Here is a 14,163-nt window from a genome sequence, read left to right as displayed (position 1 = left end):
AACTAATATTTATCTATAATTAATTTGTCTGTTTAAGAACAATAAAGATTGAAGATTAAATAAATGAAAAAAATAAACTTTTTTTATTTTTTTTTTATTTTATTTCAAAAAAAAATGGATATTATTTTTCGATTAATTATTTGATTAAAATGATAAAATTAATCTTTAGATCTTTTGTTAAATATTTGTTTCTTCAAAATAACTTTTTTAGATTTATTTTCAATGTTTATTGATATCTTATTCTTTTTTTTTGGATTCCATTGTAATAGCTAGAATAATTTAGTACAACATAATCTAACCTTACTCATCAATGATTTAATAAGCTTGGTAATATCAATGATTGCATGGTATACCTTCTGTTTAATTAGAATGTATTTAGTTTAGTATACACTTGTTTATAAAGATGTTCGAGAACTGTTGTAAAAGATTCCTAACTAGAGATAGTGACATTTGGTGAAAAAAAGAGTATGATGGTTCGTTTATTATTATTTTGGTATATTATCTATAATGCGCTATAAGTTGAATCTTTGTTTGGTTGACTGGTGGTGAGGAGGGGTTTATGTATAAAAGCAGATCGATCTACGTTCATGAAAATAGAAATCATTACATTGGCCAAGCACAAGAGCATTGTGCTCAGTGAAAGCCAGAGTCCGCTGATCGGCTTCCACGATACCGATGATTTGTATTGACCGCTCAAACTGTGGCAGTAAAACTGATTGGTACAATCAAAGAAGTTGTCTTTCTTAAAGTTACTGGTGATACTAAAGAAACAGAGGAATCCAATGAATTGCAGTGCAAACAACACCACCGAGTAGTACATCGACATCTTTCTTGGTCGATCGGTATTTCTTGTCTTGTAGAACAGTTTGAAATGTCCGTAGTAGATCATCAACAGTGGAATGATAGAGAGAATCTCAAATGCTGCCACTGCACCAAATGTATGTCTAATACTCAGTCCACTGTATTTAATACCGGTTTGATCATCTCCGCTGCTTGAACTCGCTGGATTATCATAGTTCTAAGATAATGAAATGAATGTATATTGTTAAAAAAACAAAATAAAAATAAAAATAAAAATAAAAATAAAAACCAAAACATACATACATTAATTGTATAACTAAATAATCCAAAATATAGATCGGAATCAGGTGTTCCTATGGTATACCAATTCGAACATATTGCTGCTATGATCAATGGTGAAAAGAGAATTGTCAAGAAAATATGGGCTAGATATAACTTTTGTTTTAAAGGATCTAGAATTGCAATATTTTGTAAAATAGACATTTGTTTATTTTTCAATAAATAAAATACACTGTAATGATCAATTAAAAAATCAAAAGTCTAAATTCTTTAATCAGGATGTCAAACAAAAAAAAAAAGAAAAAAAGCAAAATTTTAACCAGGACCGAGATTTTTTTAAAAAGGTTTCAGTCGACAAAAAAGATATTTTTTTGGCATACATGTATGAGCGAATAATAATTGCAATAGATATTAGTTAACAAAATATATCACTTATTTGATTTGCTATTTAATATAAATAATATATCGTACTCTATTCATTCTCTTACCAACATTGCCAATGTAGGTACCAAGTTTAGACAACTTCGACTATACATATAGAGGGCTTGTTTACTTGATTCTTGTGATTTCAGTGAACTTAATCAATTTTTAGAATTCTGTTGTGACTATTGTAATGTTTGTGTATCTCAAACAAAGTTATGCTATATAGAATAATATAATAAATTTTATTTATTGATCCATTCTTACATTTAACAATATTAAATTTTTAGGAATTGATATTCTTAATTGTTGAATTTGGAAACAGCTCTTCTTTTTCTTTCTTTCTTAATATATTTTATAGTAATGATAGATATTGTGATTAAAATAAATAGAGCTGAGATAATAGTTATTGGAAGTACAATGGGTAGAATATTTTTTTTTTTTCCTTCAAGAATAGTAAGAGTATCATTTTTGGTTGGTGGTTTGGTTATTTCTCCGATATCTGACTTAATAGTAAGTTGAACAGTGTTGGATATCAATTGATTGTTATGATTGCTGATGAAAAAATTGTATAATCCTGATTTGAAATTATTTGGAATTAAAAGTTGAACAATCCATTCTCTTTTAACTGATGATGTGTTGGTTTCAGGTGGTACAATATCGATTTGTGAAGGTACAAATGAATTGTTTATCATTGTAGTGTTGGAAACAAAGATCAATGTTTTGAAATTTGAGATGAATATCCCAAGAGTTCACCTTCAAAATATATTTTACTTCCATTTTGATAGATATTTGAAATTGATGGAACATCATAATTAAATAATATATTTGAATTGATTGATGTTGCTCCATCAATTGTAACTAAAATTGGAATATTTGTGAATTGTTCAGTGTTTGACATCTTTGAAATTGGTCCAAGTTGGCAAATGAAAGAATTACTATTTAAATAGACATCAGAAACATTCAAACATGATTGTGATCCAATTTGAATAGTTTTGATTGTTTTAAAACCAAAAGAATTAACTGAATTGAATAAATCACCTGAAATTGTAACACGTCCACCAAGAACACTTGATGTTGATGTTGTATTATTTATTATTGGTACTGAGTGATGAAAATTAGTTTAATATTTAATTTGAAAGAATAAAAACAAAAAACCTACCAATTGGGATGTTATATGTTGTAGATCTAGAAATATTACTAAATGGATCATTGACAGTCAATGTTAATAGTTTCAATCCAGCAAATTTGAATTCATTTGCCAATGAAGAAATATCTAAAAATACACCAGTATTGTTGGGTAAACTCAACAATTGAAAGAACAGAAGGTGTATTATATCCAGCAACATTACATCTGATCCAATCTTTATTTGGACCAAAGCTACTACCATTAATGATTAATCTATTATTCAAAGTTACTGAGGAAATAGTCGGATCTAAATAAAAATTATTTAGTTTAAAGACACTTATACCAATAATTTTATTAAAATATTTTTATTTACCTTTAACATTCCATAAGAAACTAGGAAACGTATATGTACCAACTGTAATTAGAGATTCTATATTATAAATTGAAGATGAATCGTTTAATTGTGGTATGAGAAATAGAGCTGAATCTATTGTTGCATTGGTAGGAGTTGTTTGGAATTGACCGATATTAAAAAAAATAACTTTTTCATTTAAAAAATATCCATTTATTGTAATTATTCCTCCTTCTGTTGGAACACTACTGATCGATGATACAATAAATGGTAACCATTTAAATTGTTGTTTTACACTATTCTTAGAATATAAAGAAATAAATTCTCCGAATCTTTTTAGATTGTCTGGGGTTATTGAAATTCTGAATGCAGTATTATTCAAAACTTCATAATCTGTTGGATTTATGACTGTAGAGGTAATCATTACAGTATCAATTATATGATAATCGAAATTGGGATCGGTTAGAATGGCATCTGTCTTGGTATAATATACTTCTGTTTGATATGAAGAACCAATGAGTAAAATAAATATATAAAGTAGAGTTGAGTAAATATTTGGTTTCATTTTTGAAGAAATATTTATTTATTTTTTAATTTTTTGAAATATGAAGATTAAATTTTGATTAATAATAATAAATTCTAATATACATTTTTGCAAATGATAAAAAAACAATTTTAAATCACCAAAAAAAAACAAAACAAATAGTTTATTCTGTACCTAAAATTAGGTTTTAAAAAATTGTATGTAAAATTTAAACTTTGATATAATAAAATATTTTAACTGAATAATTGTAAAATAAAATTATGATTTTTTATAAATTTTTATCTTAAAATAGGTTTTATTATTAAAATTAGCCTTTACACTTCCAATAGAATAGTGTATAAAACAAGTTTGTGTTTTCATTATATAAATAAAAACAATGATTAAGGAAATTTTCATCTTGAAAATAACAAAAAAGAAATATCAAAATTTACACGGATTATTAATTTAAAAAAGTTAAAATAAAATTTTGATTTCACAATCAGTAAAGAAGATGAGTTCTATGTATCTGATTCTATTTTAGACAATGTATCTACCTCTATATTTGAATTTATTAAATTCATTTAAATGGGGTGTGATTAGTTTAAAAGTGTGGTTTAACTTTTTTTTTTAACACAATATTTGATTAAACACAAAGGCTCATTTTTATTTTTTTAATTCAATAAATTTTATTGAATTTCAATAACTAAAGTTCTATATAATAACTAAAGGATAACTAATTTAATACTAAAAGTAATGCTAATGATGATAAAATATAACAATGATCTTTATTTGGTTTGTTTATTTGATAAATACATATTTTAATTGTTTTAATTTGATTATACTTTATATATATTAAAGTTCTTTAATAAGATCTTTAGCATTATCCATGTTCTTTGAGTATTGCCATGTAGCTTTGTCTAAAGGATAACCAAGCCATTTGATTTGATACTGCTTCTTCTTTCTGTACATTCGATCTCCAATGATATGTTCTATTTCAAACTCTTCTTCATTGTCAATAGATATCTGGTTCTACACCTTTAAGTAATGATTCATTGTCTTTGTAATCCTGAACGGTCCACGATTCTTATTATTAATTGATCCTGTGTTTGTGTTCCAATCAACTTCCAAATTGATAAATTCATCTTTGACAAACATCCAATCTCCAATCTGATAAGTTGGTTTGTTCTTGATGGTTCCATCTGCTTCCAACATATCTAATTGTTTATCCAACAAACTGTCTTTGACCATCTCTCTGATCCATTCTCTATTTGATGTATTATTGTTTCTAAACATGTTAATTGGCGATACAGGAATGTATCCAAGCACTACTCCGAAAGGTGATAGTTTGATTGTTGAATTATAAGTTGAATTGATCGCGAATTGAATATTCTTAATCTCTTCATCCCACTTGTCTTTGAACTCCAACGATAGCTTCCTAAGCATAGATCTGATTCTCCTGTTCGTGCGCTCACTCTGGTCATCTGATTGCGGATGTCTCTGTACGGAATCTCTCAATTTTGATCCACCTTCTTCAAGAGTTCTAACCACACCTCACTTGTAAAGCGAGTATCACGATCCACACCAACTCCTTCTGCTATCTCCAACGGTTGTATGTTAACCTTCGTTTTCAATTCCACTAGATTCTGTTGACATTCCACACAATGCTCACAGTATTCCTTCACCTTGTCATATAGATTTCGAGCATAGTAATTCGACTTCAACCTAACCCACGTTCTTAAAGTATCTCCGTGACCACAGTAAGTACTTCCATGAGCTTCCGTTATTACTTCTTTAAAATGCTTTTCATCTACCAAAAGTAATCTTTCATTGAATTCTTATCCAAAATAAAAATTAATCCATTACTTTCTCTCCATGATTCCTTGTGACGTAAATTTACCAATTCCACATCCTTAATTGACTTAAAACTGTTCTTAATCTCATCCAAGTAACTGAAATCCAAAGGTATCTGGTAACACTGAAGTCCAGACAGCACATCTGCTCCCACGTTGTTCTTTCCTTTAATGTGATTGATTTCATAGTTGAATTGCGATAACACTTCCTATGCCTTGAGCTGATCCTTCGTCAAGATTGCTTGATCTTTCAAATACAAGAGATTGAAATGATCTGTGTATATATTTAACTTTGGTCCCAACAAAATACCTGAATGCTTCTTCAAAAAGTAAATACCAGTAAATACCTTTACGGGTCTTGAATGCTGTATACAGCTTCCTTGACTCTGAATCCATCTTCACTTGAAAGTAACCTTTGACTACATCTCCGATACTAAAATATTTACATCCTCTCAAACTATTGATTACTTCATCTACTGGAATCTTGTACTCTAATTCTACTGTCGCATCATTTAACTTCTTAAAATGATTTACTAATCTATCAAACATTATTCTTATAAACTGCAAATATTGGCGATTCTACTACTTGATCTAAAAACTCTTCTGGTACTTTCTCTACTATTCCTAAACTCTTCTAACTCGTCTACTTACATCTGTATATCCATCTCTTCCTTGTAAGATCGTCCCAACTGATGTTGTTTCTTCACCACAGCATCTTTCTTCAACACAATCTTATGAATGATGTCATTATCTCTTTCCATGATTACGGTTTCTCTACTATAACATCACTAAAGATTTCTACGATCCTCTTCTCCAATCCCTCTAAATCTTCTTTAACTCTCTTACTTGCACTAATATCTCTTTCTCATTATTATTATTTACTTTACTATCTATTACTATTTCTCTATCTATTTTCTGATTTACTACTACTATCTCTACTCCATTGAACTCTAAATACCACTTCTTATTTCTTATTTCTATCTTCATCTCTAGCTCTTGAAGTATATCTGATCCGAAAATGATCTCGATATCTTCTTCTATATATTATGTTTAGTTCTACATTATATGTTTTTTTATTTATTATTATTTCTGCTGATACGGCTTTATTTTTTATTTTATTTTTATCTTCTAATGGAATTTTAATTATTTTATTTATATTTATTATTAACCACTTAAAAAGTGAAAAATGCTCAAATAAAAAAAATAAAAACTCATAATTAAAAATTAAAATTTATAACAAAAAGCTCATGGTTTATGAGAATTGACTAACAATTTATTTTATTTAGAATATCAAGTTGATTTCTTTGTTGTTTTGGTTGATTTCTTTAGTTTTTTTGGTAGTCTCTTAGTTGTCTTGGTTGGTTTCTTAGCAGTAGTCTTATTTTTGGTTGTAACAGAGGAGCTTGTTGGTTCTTCATTTTGTTTATAAATGAATACCTTTTGACCATTTTCCCACATGAAGTTATTTGATTCTTTTGGCTGATTCTTATCATCATCTTTTGCAAGTGGTGTGTCTAATCGCTCTTTCGATGCCATGAAAATAGTCTGATGTGCATAATCCCATTGTCGTTCTGGTGGATCCAAAGCTTTAACTTTGTTATCCAGAGTGACTCTCCAACTGTGAATTGGCGATTTCTCCAACGATAAATCACCGATTGTACGATATTTACCACCTCTAACATTAGCTTTCAACTGATTGAATAGATATTCAATAGAATTCAAGAAAGGGGAAAATCTGGGATTCGGTATAGATCTATGTCTCTTGTATTTATCAGTTGAGAGTAATGACAGAGCATCTTTGTAGATACCTTCATTGTCTCCAATGAATGTAAATGATTGATTGGGGTACTCTTTATCTAATTTCTGTAACAAAGTGCGAAAGAAGTATCTGAATGCATCGTTAGTGAAATGGCCAAACTGAGATCTTGCCATTAATATTTTCCTTCCAGTTACAGCACAAACCACTCCAATCGTTTCTGCTCTGCCACCTCTAGTTGTTGGTTTCTTGTTTGTAAATGGGATTCCATTAACATAGTCAATCTTTTCCTCTATTCTTATCCTAATTACACATCTTTATCACTCTCAGATAGTGCTTTTTAAGGTACATAAGTATTTAATAATATCCTAATAATAGATTTGTTCTATACAACTTGGTAATTATTTCTTTTTTATCTTTGTAATCATTCAACACAGCAGTATTAGAATATTTGGGTAATTAAACATATTATTGTTAGATCTAAAAAAGGTTACTTTAACGACTGAACTAATAGGTTGATAAATAAAATCATTTGTTGTTGTTAATATATAGATTCTGTTGGTTTTAGTGGTTTGCAACCATTAAAGAGTTTTCCCTATTCTTAAAGAATCATTCTTTCTCTTTTCGGTAAACTTGAATATTAATTTGTTTGGGTAACCTTCTTGAAAAGTAATACTGTGTAGATCGATTACCATCACTATCGACATAAACATAAATATAGCTTTGAATTGTTAATATTCAATCTTAGAGTCTATGTAAAAAAATGATCAATCTAAGACAATTTCAATTCAAAATTTCATAATTTAAACTAAATATTAAGTATAACAAATTAAAAAAATAATATTTTTCCTGATAGGTATCACCAACGATTTCCAATCACAACAATATACCAATTGTGTTCTTAGATGGTTATGTGAAACCCAAGAAATTTATGACCATATATTAAACTAATCTTGACAATAACATTTATACCTATGTATTTTTTATTTTGGAACAAAAAACAAAAATTAAATAAAATTGTCCAATTAAAAAAATAAAAATGAGCCTTTGTGTTTAATCAAATATTGGGTGTTAAAAAGTTTTAAAAAAAGTTAAACCACACTTTTAAACTAATCACACCCCATATATATGAATTGAATAAATTCAAATATAGAGGTAGATACACTGTAAAATTTCTAAAATAGAATCAGATACAAAGAACTCATCTTCTTTACTGATTGTGAAATCAAAATTTATTTTAGTGTGAAATTTTTTAAAACCTAATTTTAGGTACAGAATAAACTATTTGTTTTGTTTTTTTTTGTGATTTAAATATAATTATTCTTTTTTTATCATTTACAAATTTTATAATAGAATTTAATTTTATAAAATCAAAGTATAATCTTCATATTTAAAAATTTTTTTAATATAAATAAATATTTCTTCAAAAATGAAACCAAATATTTATTTCTCAACTCTACTTTATATATTTATTCTTCTCATAAGTTCTTCATATCAAACAGAAGTATATTATACCAAGACAGATGCCATTCTAACCGATCCCAATTTCGATTATCATATAATTGATAATGTGGAGATAACCTCTACAGTCATAAATCCAACAGATTATGAAGTTTTGAATAATACTGCATTCAGAATTTCAATAACCCCTGACAATCTAAAAAGAATGGGAGAATTAATTACTTTATCCTCTAAGAATAGTGTAAAACAACAATTTAAATGGTTACCATTTATTGTATCATCGATCAGTAGTGTTCCAACAGAAGGAGGAATAATTACAATAAATGGATATTTTTTAAACGTAAACATTATTTTTTTAATATCGGTCAATTCCAAATTACTCCTACCAATGCAACAATAGATTCAGCTCAATTTCTCATACCAGAGTTTAACGACTCATCTTCAATTTATAATATAAATTCAATAATAACAGTTAGTAAAAATGCGTTTCCTAGTTTTTTATGGAGTGTTAAAGGTAAATAAAAATATTTTATAAAACTTTTGGTAAAAGAGTCTTTAAACTAAATAATTTTTATTTAGATCCGACTATTTCCTCAGTAACTTTGAATAATAGATTAATCATTAATGGTAGTAGCTTTGGTCCAAATAAAGATTGGATCAGATGTAATGTTGCTGGATATAATACACCTTCTGTTCTTTCAATTGTTGAGTTTACCAAACATACTGGTGTAATTTTAGATATTTCTTCATTGGCAAATGAATTCAAATTTGCTGGATTGAAACTATTAACATTGACTGTCAATGATCCATTTAGTAATATTTCTAGATCTACAACATATAACATCCCAATTGGTAGGTTTTTTTGTTTTTATTCTTTCAAATTAAATATTAAACTAATTTTCATTTCTCAGTACCAATAATTAGAAAAACAACATCAACATCAAGTGTTCTTGGTGGACCTGTTACAATTTCAGGTGATTTATTCAATTCAGTTAATTCTTTTGGTTCTAAAACAATCAAAACTATTCAAATTGGATCACAATCATGTTTGAATCCTGTTGATCTATTCGCCAATAGTGGCTCATTCATTTGTCAACTTGGACCAATTTCAAAGATGTCAAACACTGAACAATTCACAAATATTCCAATTTTAGTTACAATTGATGGAGCAACATCAATCAATTCAAATATATTATTTAATTATGATGTTCCATCAATTTCAAATATCTATCAAAATGGAAGTAAAATATATTTTGAAGGTGAACTCTTGGGATATTCATCTCAAATTTCAAAAACATTGATCTTTGTTTCCAACACTACAATGATAAACAATTCATTTGTACCTTCACAAATCGATATTGTACCACCTGAAACCAACACATCATCAGTTAAAAGAGAATGGATTGTTCAATTTTTAATTCCAAATAGTTTCAAATCAGGATTATACAATTTTTTCATCAGCAATCATAACAATCAATTGATATCCAACACTAACCAACTTGAAATTAAACCAGATATCGGAGAAATATCTACACCACAAACCAAAGGTGATACTCTTACTATTCTTGGTGCTCTATTTGGAAATCCAATATCAATTAAATTCACAAACAGACCAGATATCAAAAATACATCGAATCCAATATTGATTGATTCAACAACTATTATTGTGAATATCTCTGCTGGATCTGGTCAGAATATCGATTTACAATTGAATGTTAATGGTGTTATTACTTCTAAATCATTCAGATATCATGGTTTGTAATTAAAATAATCTATAATAGTTTACAATATTATTAATATTGATTTTGATTTAATTTATAGAACCTACAATATCAAGTATAACACCAATTACAACACTTGGAGGTGTAATAACGATTACTGGATCCAATTATGATGTTAATACTACATCTGTAATTATATGTAATACAATACCATGTAGTAATACCAATATTGTAAACGATACAACAATATATTGCACTGTAAAATTGAATGATGCGGATACTCTGAATTCTGGAGAGAATCTAAATGTTACTGTTAGTGTCAATACTCAGATTGTAATTAGTTCAACATTAAACATTACATCCATCACTGGAGGAAGATCATCTAATGCACTTCTGATTGCACTACCAATAGGTATTATCACCGTCCTATTTGTTGTAGTTACAACCACTGTCCTCACAGTATCATATATTAGAAAAGAAAGACGTAGAAGAGCAGTAATGAAGTTCATTAATTCATAAACTTTTATCCTTTAAATACAAATATTGTATAGATAATTTTGTTTCAATAAAGTCAATATGTTAAAAGTAATAATTGTTGTTATAGCAAATAATAAAAAACGGTAAAATATATCTTCCAACTTGGTACAATAGATTGTTCAAAATAAAGACTATGAATATAATACAGAATGTTGATAGGTTGTCTAATTTTGTTGAGGTAGATAAACTTTAGGAATCAAATATATATATATATATGGGAAATAGAAATAGTATATGAATGAGACAAGAGAACAAGAAAGAAGATGGGACTTGTTATTTCTCAAAAGAAATATAAGTAAGAGAATAGAATAGATAAGAAGACTTACAGAACGTTATCTTTTAAATTCCTAAGCAAATAATTAATAGCTTGCAGACTATAGACGGTATACTGTTATAAAATATACTTTTAAATATAAGTACATATAAATTTGATAAGTATTTAAAAAAACAATAATGGACTAAAAAAAAAAAAAGTTTTGAAAAGATTAATTTGATCAAAATAAATTTATTTTTTAATTGATTTCATACATACATCAATTATTGTTAATGTGTATTATTGAACACTATTTTTAAGTATTGTTGTAGTGGTTGATGAGATTTTTATTTGCAACTAGGAAAATTGATGTTTGTATAAATTTATTATATTTGGCACTATGAATTAATAAGATTGTTGATTTAATTGCAACGGTGAAAGTGATTTTTATACAAATTCATCTATACTATTATTTTTAGAACCAAATTTATCGCCACCAATACCATTCAGACTCTGAATTTGGAAATGAACCATTTACGCCATACAAACCACCTATTCCACAATTATAACAACAAGTTAGAGCAACCATTAACAACTCTGATAATGATCTTCATTACAATGAGATCGTTAATAATTATTATGAGAAATACAAAAACTAAAACCAACTAATGTTTAGGTAGGTTCGAAATGAAGTTGTTGCATAATGATAGCTCAACCAACGGTTTGAAACATTTATTGGTTGGAAGTATTCTATAGACTTTCTAGATTCAACAATCTTTGACTGTTTTGTTTGAATAATCTGATAGATTGATTGTTAGTAATTGCTTTTACATTTTGTTATTAGTTTGTTTGTGATATTACTTTAATGCTTCCATTGTTTTTGTTTTTTTTGATCAATAATATTGTGTGATAAATCTAATTTATATAATACATAGTCATAAATATATCTCTCTTACAACATTGTTGGAATGTTTTTAATCAAAATTTTTTTTTTTTTTTTTATGATCATTTAATCAATTTTTTTTGTGCTATTTTTTAACTATCTTTTTACAATAATTCTAGATATTTAGAACTGTTCTACCAAACTTAGCACATACTTGTTGTGAATTAGAACCACTCCTATCTGCAGGCTACAAGGCAATCGGAAGTTAAAGCTATATTCAAGAGAAACTCAAATATTTGCTCCGTAACTGGGCTAGTTTCTCCATAACTTTGTTACAATGCATTTCTCACTATAGCTCCGTTGCTATGCATGTCATTCTACAGCTCTGTTACTATGCATGTCACACCATAGCTCCGTTGCTATGCATGTCATTCTACAGCCCCGTCACTATTTTGAAGTCTTTCAAAATCTTTGGTGATATTCCAAATAAAAGTAAATGCATTAAATCCTCAGAAACAGAAGCATCCTTGTCAGGTCTCTTTTACCGGGTTTAAATTGGCAAAGAACTAATAGAAAATTTTACTTTACAGATTTCAGATCTATGAGCACAAAAAAATTGTTAACATAAATTATTTAAAATAATTTTGAACCACTGTTTTTTGTGATTCAAACCAATAAAATGAATGTCTTGTGGCTCTATGCTCCAAATATTAAACTCCCCCAAAATACACTCTTTCTCACAACACTAACAACACAGTTCTGTGAAATGAAAATCTCTACAATATTTTAAAGTTCAAGTATACCTTTTTGGTGTTTTATATCTTATCATTAAGATTAATATTTTTGTGTGTTGCTGGTTTGTGGTTAACTCTTAAAAAATTAGAATTATTTATACTTTACCACTACCAATTTAATAACTCTAATAAAAAAATTTTATTTTTAATATGAGAAACATATAATAACATTGTCAAAAAGGAAATTAAACTGATTCTTCGGATAGTGTGGTTGATGATCTTCTATTTTTAATTTTTAACCTAAGTTTATTTAAATATATATGATTGGGTGTGTGGTTGTAATTGTTTTTTTTTTGAATACCCTATATATTTGCTTTATAAATTGTTTTTTATAAATTAATAAAACATATTATATCTTTAGACAAATTAATTAATCATTTTTTTTTAAAGAAAATTTAAAATTTGGTATGTTCTCTTCCTATTTATTAAACCATTGCTTACAAGTGATTTTTAACTAATTGTACAAATCTTCTTTTCATTCTCTTTGTCATTCTTAAACTTTTTTTATTTACCATTTTTATGTATCTCAAAAACAAAATTTACAGGTTCAAAAACAGTAAATATATATATAAATAAAGATGAATTACAATGATGACAATCTTGAAGGTAGTGGCAACCAAATTGAAGTTGATATTCATGCTGAAATTGATATATTGAATACTGGAGGTGGTGTTGGAGATCAACTAGGATGTAGAGTGGAGCTTGGTGGTGTAAGTGGAAATGCAAGAAGTAGTAGTGCTGACTACCAATCACCTCCCATTGTCACTGAAGATAATGAGGATACCGACACCGATACCGAGTATGAAAGTCAGAGTCACAGCGATGATTCAGAACTTCTTGAAATTGAAATGGAAGACTACGAATTTACCTGCTCACACTCTGGATGCACAACCAGAGGACTCGAAGAAGACATTCTAGAACATACCTTAGAAATGCATTCGGAATGCGTTATCGATTGTTTTGGATGTCGATTGACGAGAGATATCAACAGCCGCAACCAGATATACCTCGAAATCAATTACACGCCAGGTCCCGATAATCATTACCCATTGCACACACCATATAACTCTGAATAATGATGCATTTAATTGAAATAAATTTATATCAAATTCTTTAATATTACTGAATTTATTTATATAATTTGTTAATAATAATCTTCTTAATTTTAGCACAAATCTATTTCAAACTTTATATATTTATTAGTATTATAATAATACGAATGATATATAGTAATAAATAATAAATATTCTATAAAAATTTGTTTTTATCTACATAGAATATTTAAGGTTTTGAAATTAAAATGTTTAATTTTGTTTTAGATGACGCTTCATAAAACATTAAAAATTTTGATGTTTTTTATTTTTTAGAATGGATGCTTTATTCTGATTCAAAGATTTAACTAAA

The 14,163-nt window shown here is 27.6% G+C and overlaps 7 protein-coding genes across 7 annotated transcripts; 2 read left to right on the top strand and 5 right to left on the bottom strand.

The window, feature by feature from the left end:
- Positions 1-269: 269 nt before the first annotated feature.
- PPL_04760 (uncharacterized protein) lies at positions 270-1,284 on the bottom strand (the record flags this gene model as incomplete). Its single annotated transcript, XM_020575657.1, has 4 exons — positions 270-356; positions 392-414; positions 754-1,018; positions 1,105-1,284. 4 exons carry the CDS (start codon positions 1,282-1,284, stop codon positions 270-272), a joined length of 555 nt encoding a protein of 184 aa, XP_020434452.1.
- Positions 1,285-1,749: 465 nt separating this feature from the next.
- On the bottom strand, positions 1,750-3,546 carry PPL_04759 (uncharacterized protein; the record flags this gene model as incomplete). The annotated part of the gene is made up of 4 exons (XM_020575656.1): positions 1,750-1,844; positions 2,275-2,604; positions 2,787-2,936; positions 3,003-3,546. 4 exons carry the CDS (start codon positions 3,544-3,546, stop codon positions 1,750-1,752), a joined length of 1,119 nt encoding a protein of 372 aa, XP_020434451.1.
- Positions 3,547-4,190: 644 nt separating this feature from the next.
- On the bottom strand, positions 4,191-4,947 carry PPL_04758 (uncharacterized protein; the record flags this gene model as incomplete). Its single annotated transcript, XM_020575655.1, has 2 exons — positions 4,191-4,215; positions 4,538-4,947. 2 exons carry the CDS (start codon positions 4,945-4,947, stop codon positions 4,191-4,193), a joined length of 435 nt encoding a protein of 144 aa, XP_020434450.1.
- A 590-nt stretch (positions 4,948-5,537) lies between these two features.
- Positions 5,538-5,903, bottom strand: PPL_04757 (uncharacterized protein; the record flags this gene model as incomplete). Its single annotated transcript, XM_020575654.1, has 2 exons — positions 5,538-5,628; positions 5,665-5,903. The coding sequence occupies 2 exons, from the start codon at positions 5,901-5,903 to the stop codon at positions 5,538-5,540; spliced, it is 330 nt and encodes a 109-aa protein (XP_020434449.1).
- A 741-nt stretch (positions 5,904-6,644) lies between these two features.
- PPL_04756 (uncharacterized protein) lies at positions 6,645-8,315 on the bottom strand (the record flags this gene model as incomplete). Its single annotated transcript, XM_020575653.1, has 2 exons — positions 6,645-7,413; positions 8,305-8,315. The coding sequence occupies 2 exons, from the start codon at positions 8,313-8,315 to the stop codon at positions 6,645-6,647; spliced, it is 780 nt and encodes a 259-aa protein (XP_020434448.1).
- Positions 8,316-8,539: 224 nt separating this feature from the next.
- tgrA2 (IPT/TIG domain-containing protein) lies at positions 8,540-10,811 on the top strand (the record flags this gene model as incomplete). Its single annotated transcript, XM_020575652.1, has 5 exons — positions 8,540-8,858; positions 8,996-9,085; positions 9,151-9,423; positions 9,483-10,325; positions 10,393-10,811. 5 exons carry the CDS (start codon positions 8,540-8,542, stop codon positions 10,809-10,811), a joined length of 1,944 nt encoding a protein of 647 aa, XP_020434447.1.
- Positions 10,812-13,337: 2,526 nt separating this feature from the next.
- PPL_04754 (uncharacterized protein) lies at positions 13,338-14,158 on the top strand (the record flags this gene model as incomplete). The annotated part of the gene is made up of 2 exons (XM_020575651.1): positions 13,338-13,566; positions 14,127-14,158. 2 exons carry the CDS (start codon positions 13,338-13,340, stop codon positions 14,156-14,158), a joined length of 261 nt encoding a protein of 86 aa, XP_020434446.1.
- Positions 14,159-14,163: the final 5 nt, after the last annotated feature.

The sequence above is a fragment of the Heterostelium album genome, assembly GCF_000004825.1.
Source record: "Heterostelium album PN500 unplaced genomic scaffold PPL_scaffold4, whole genome shotgun sequence".
In the NCBI taxonomy this organism is placed as follows: domain Eukaryota; phylum Evosea; class Eumycetozoa; order Acytosteliales; family Acytosteliaceae; genus Heterostelium; species Heterostelium album.
The sequence above is the reverse complement of the archived record's forward strand: the minus strand, read 5'-3'. Positions and strand labels throughout refer to the sequence as shown.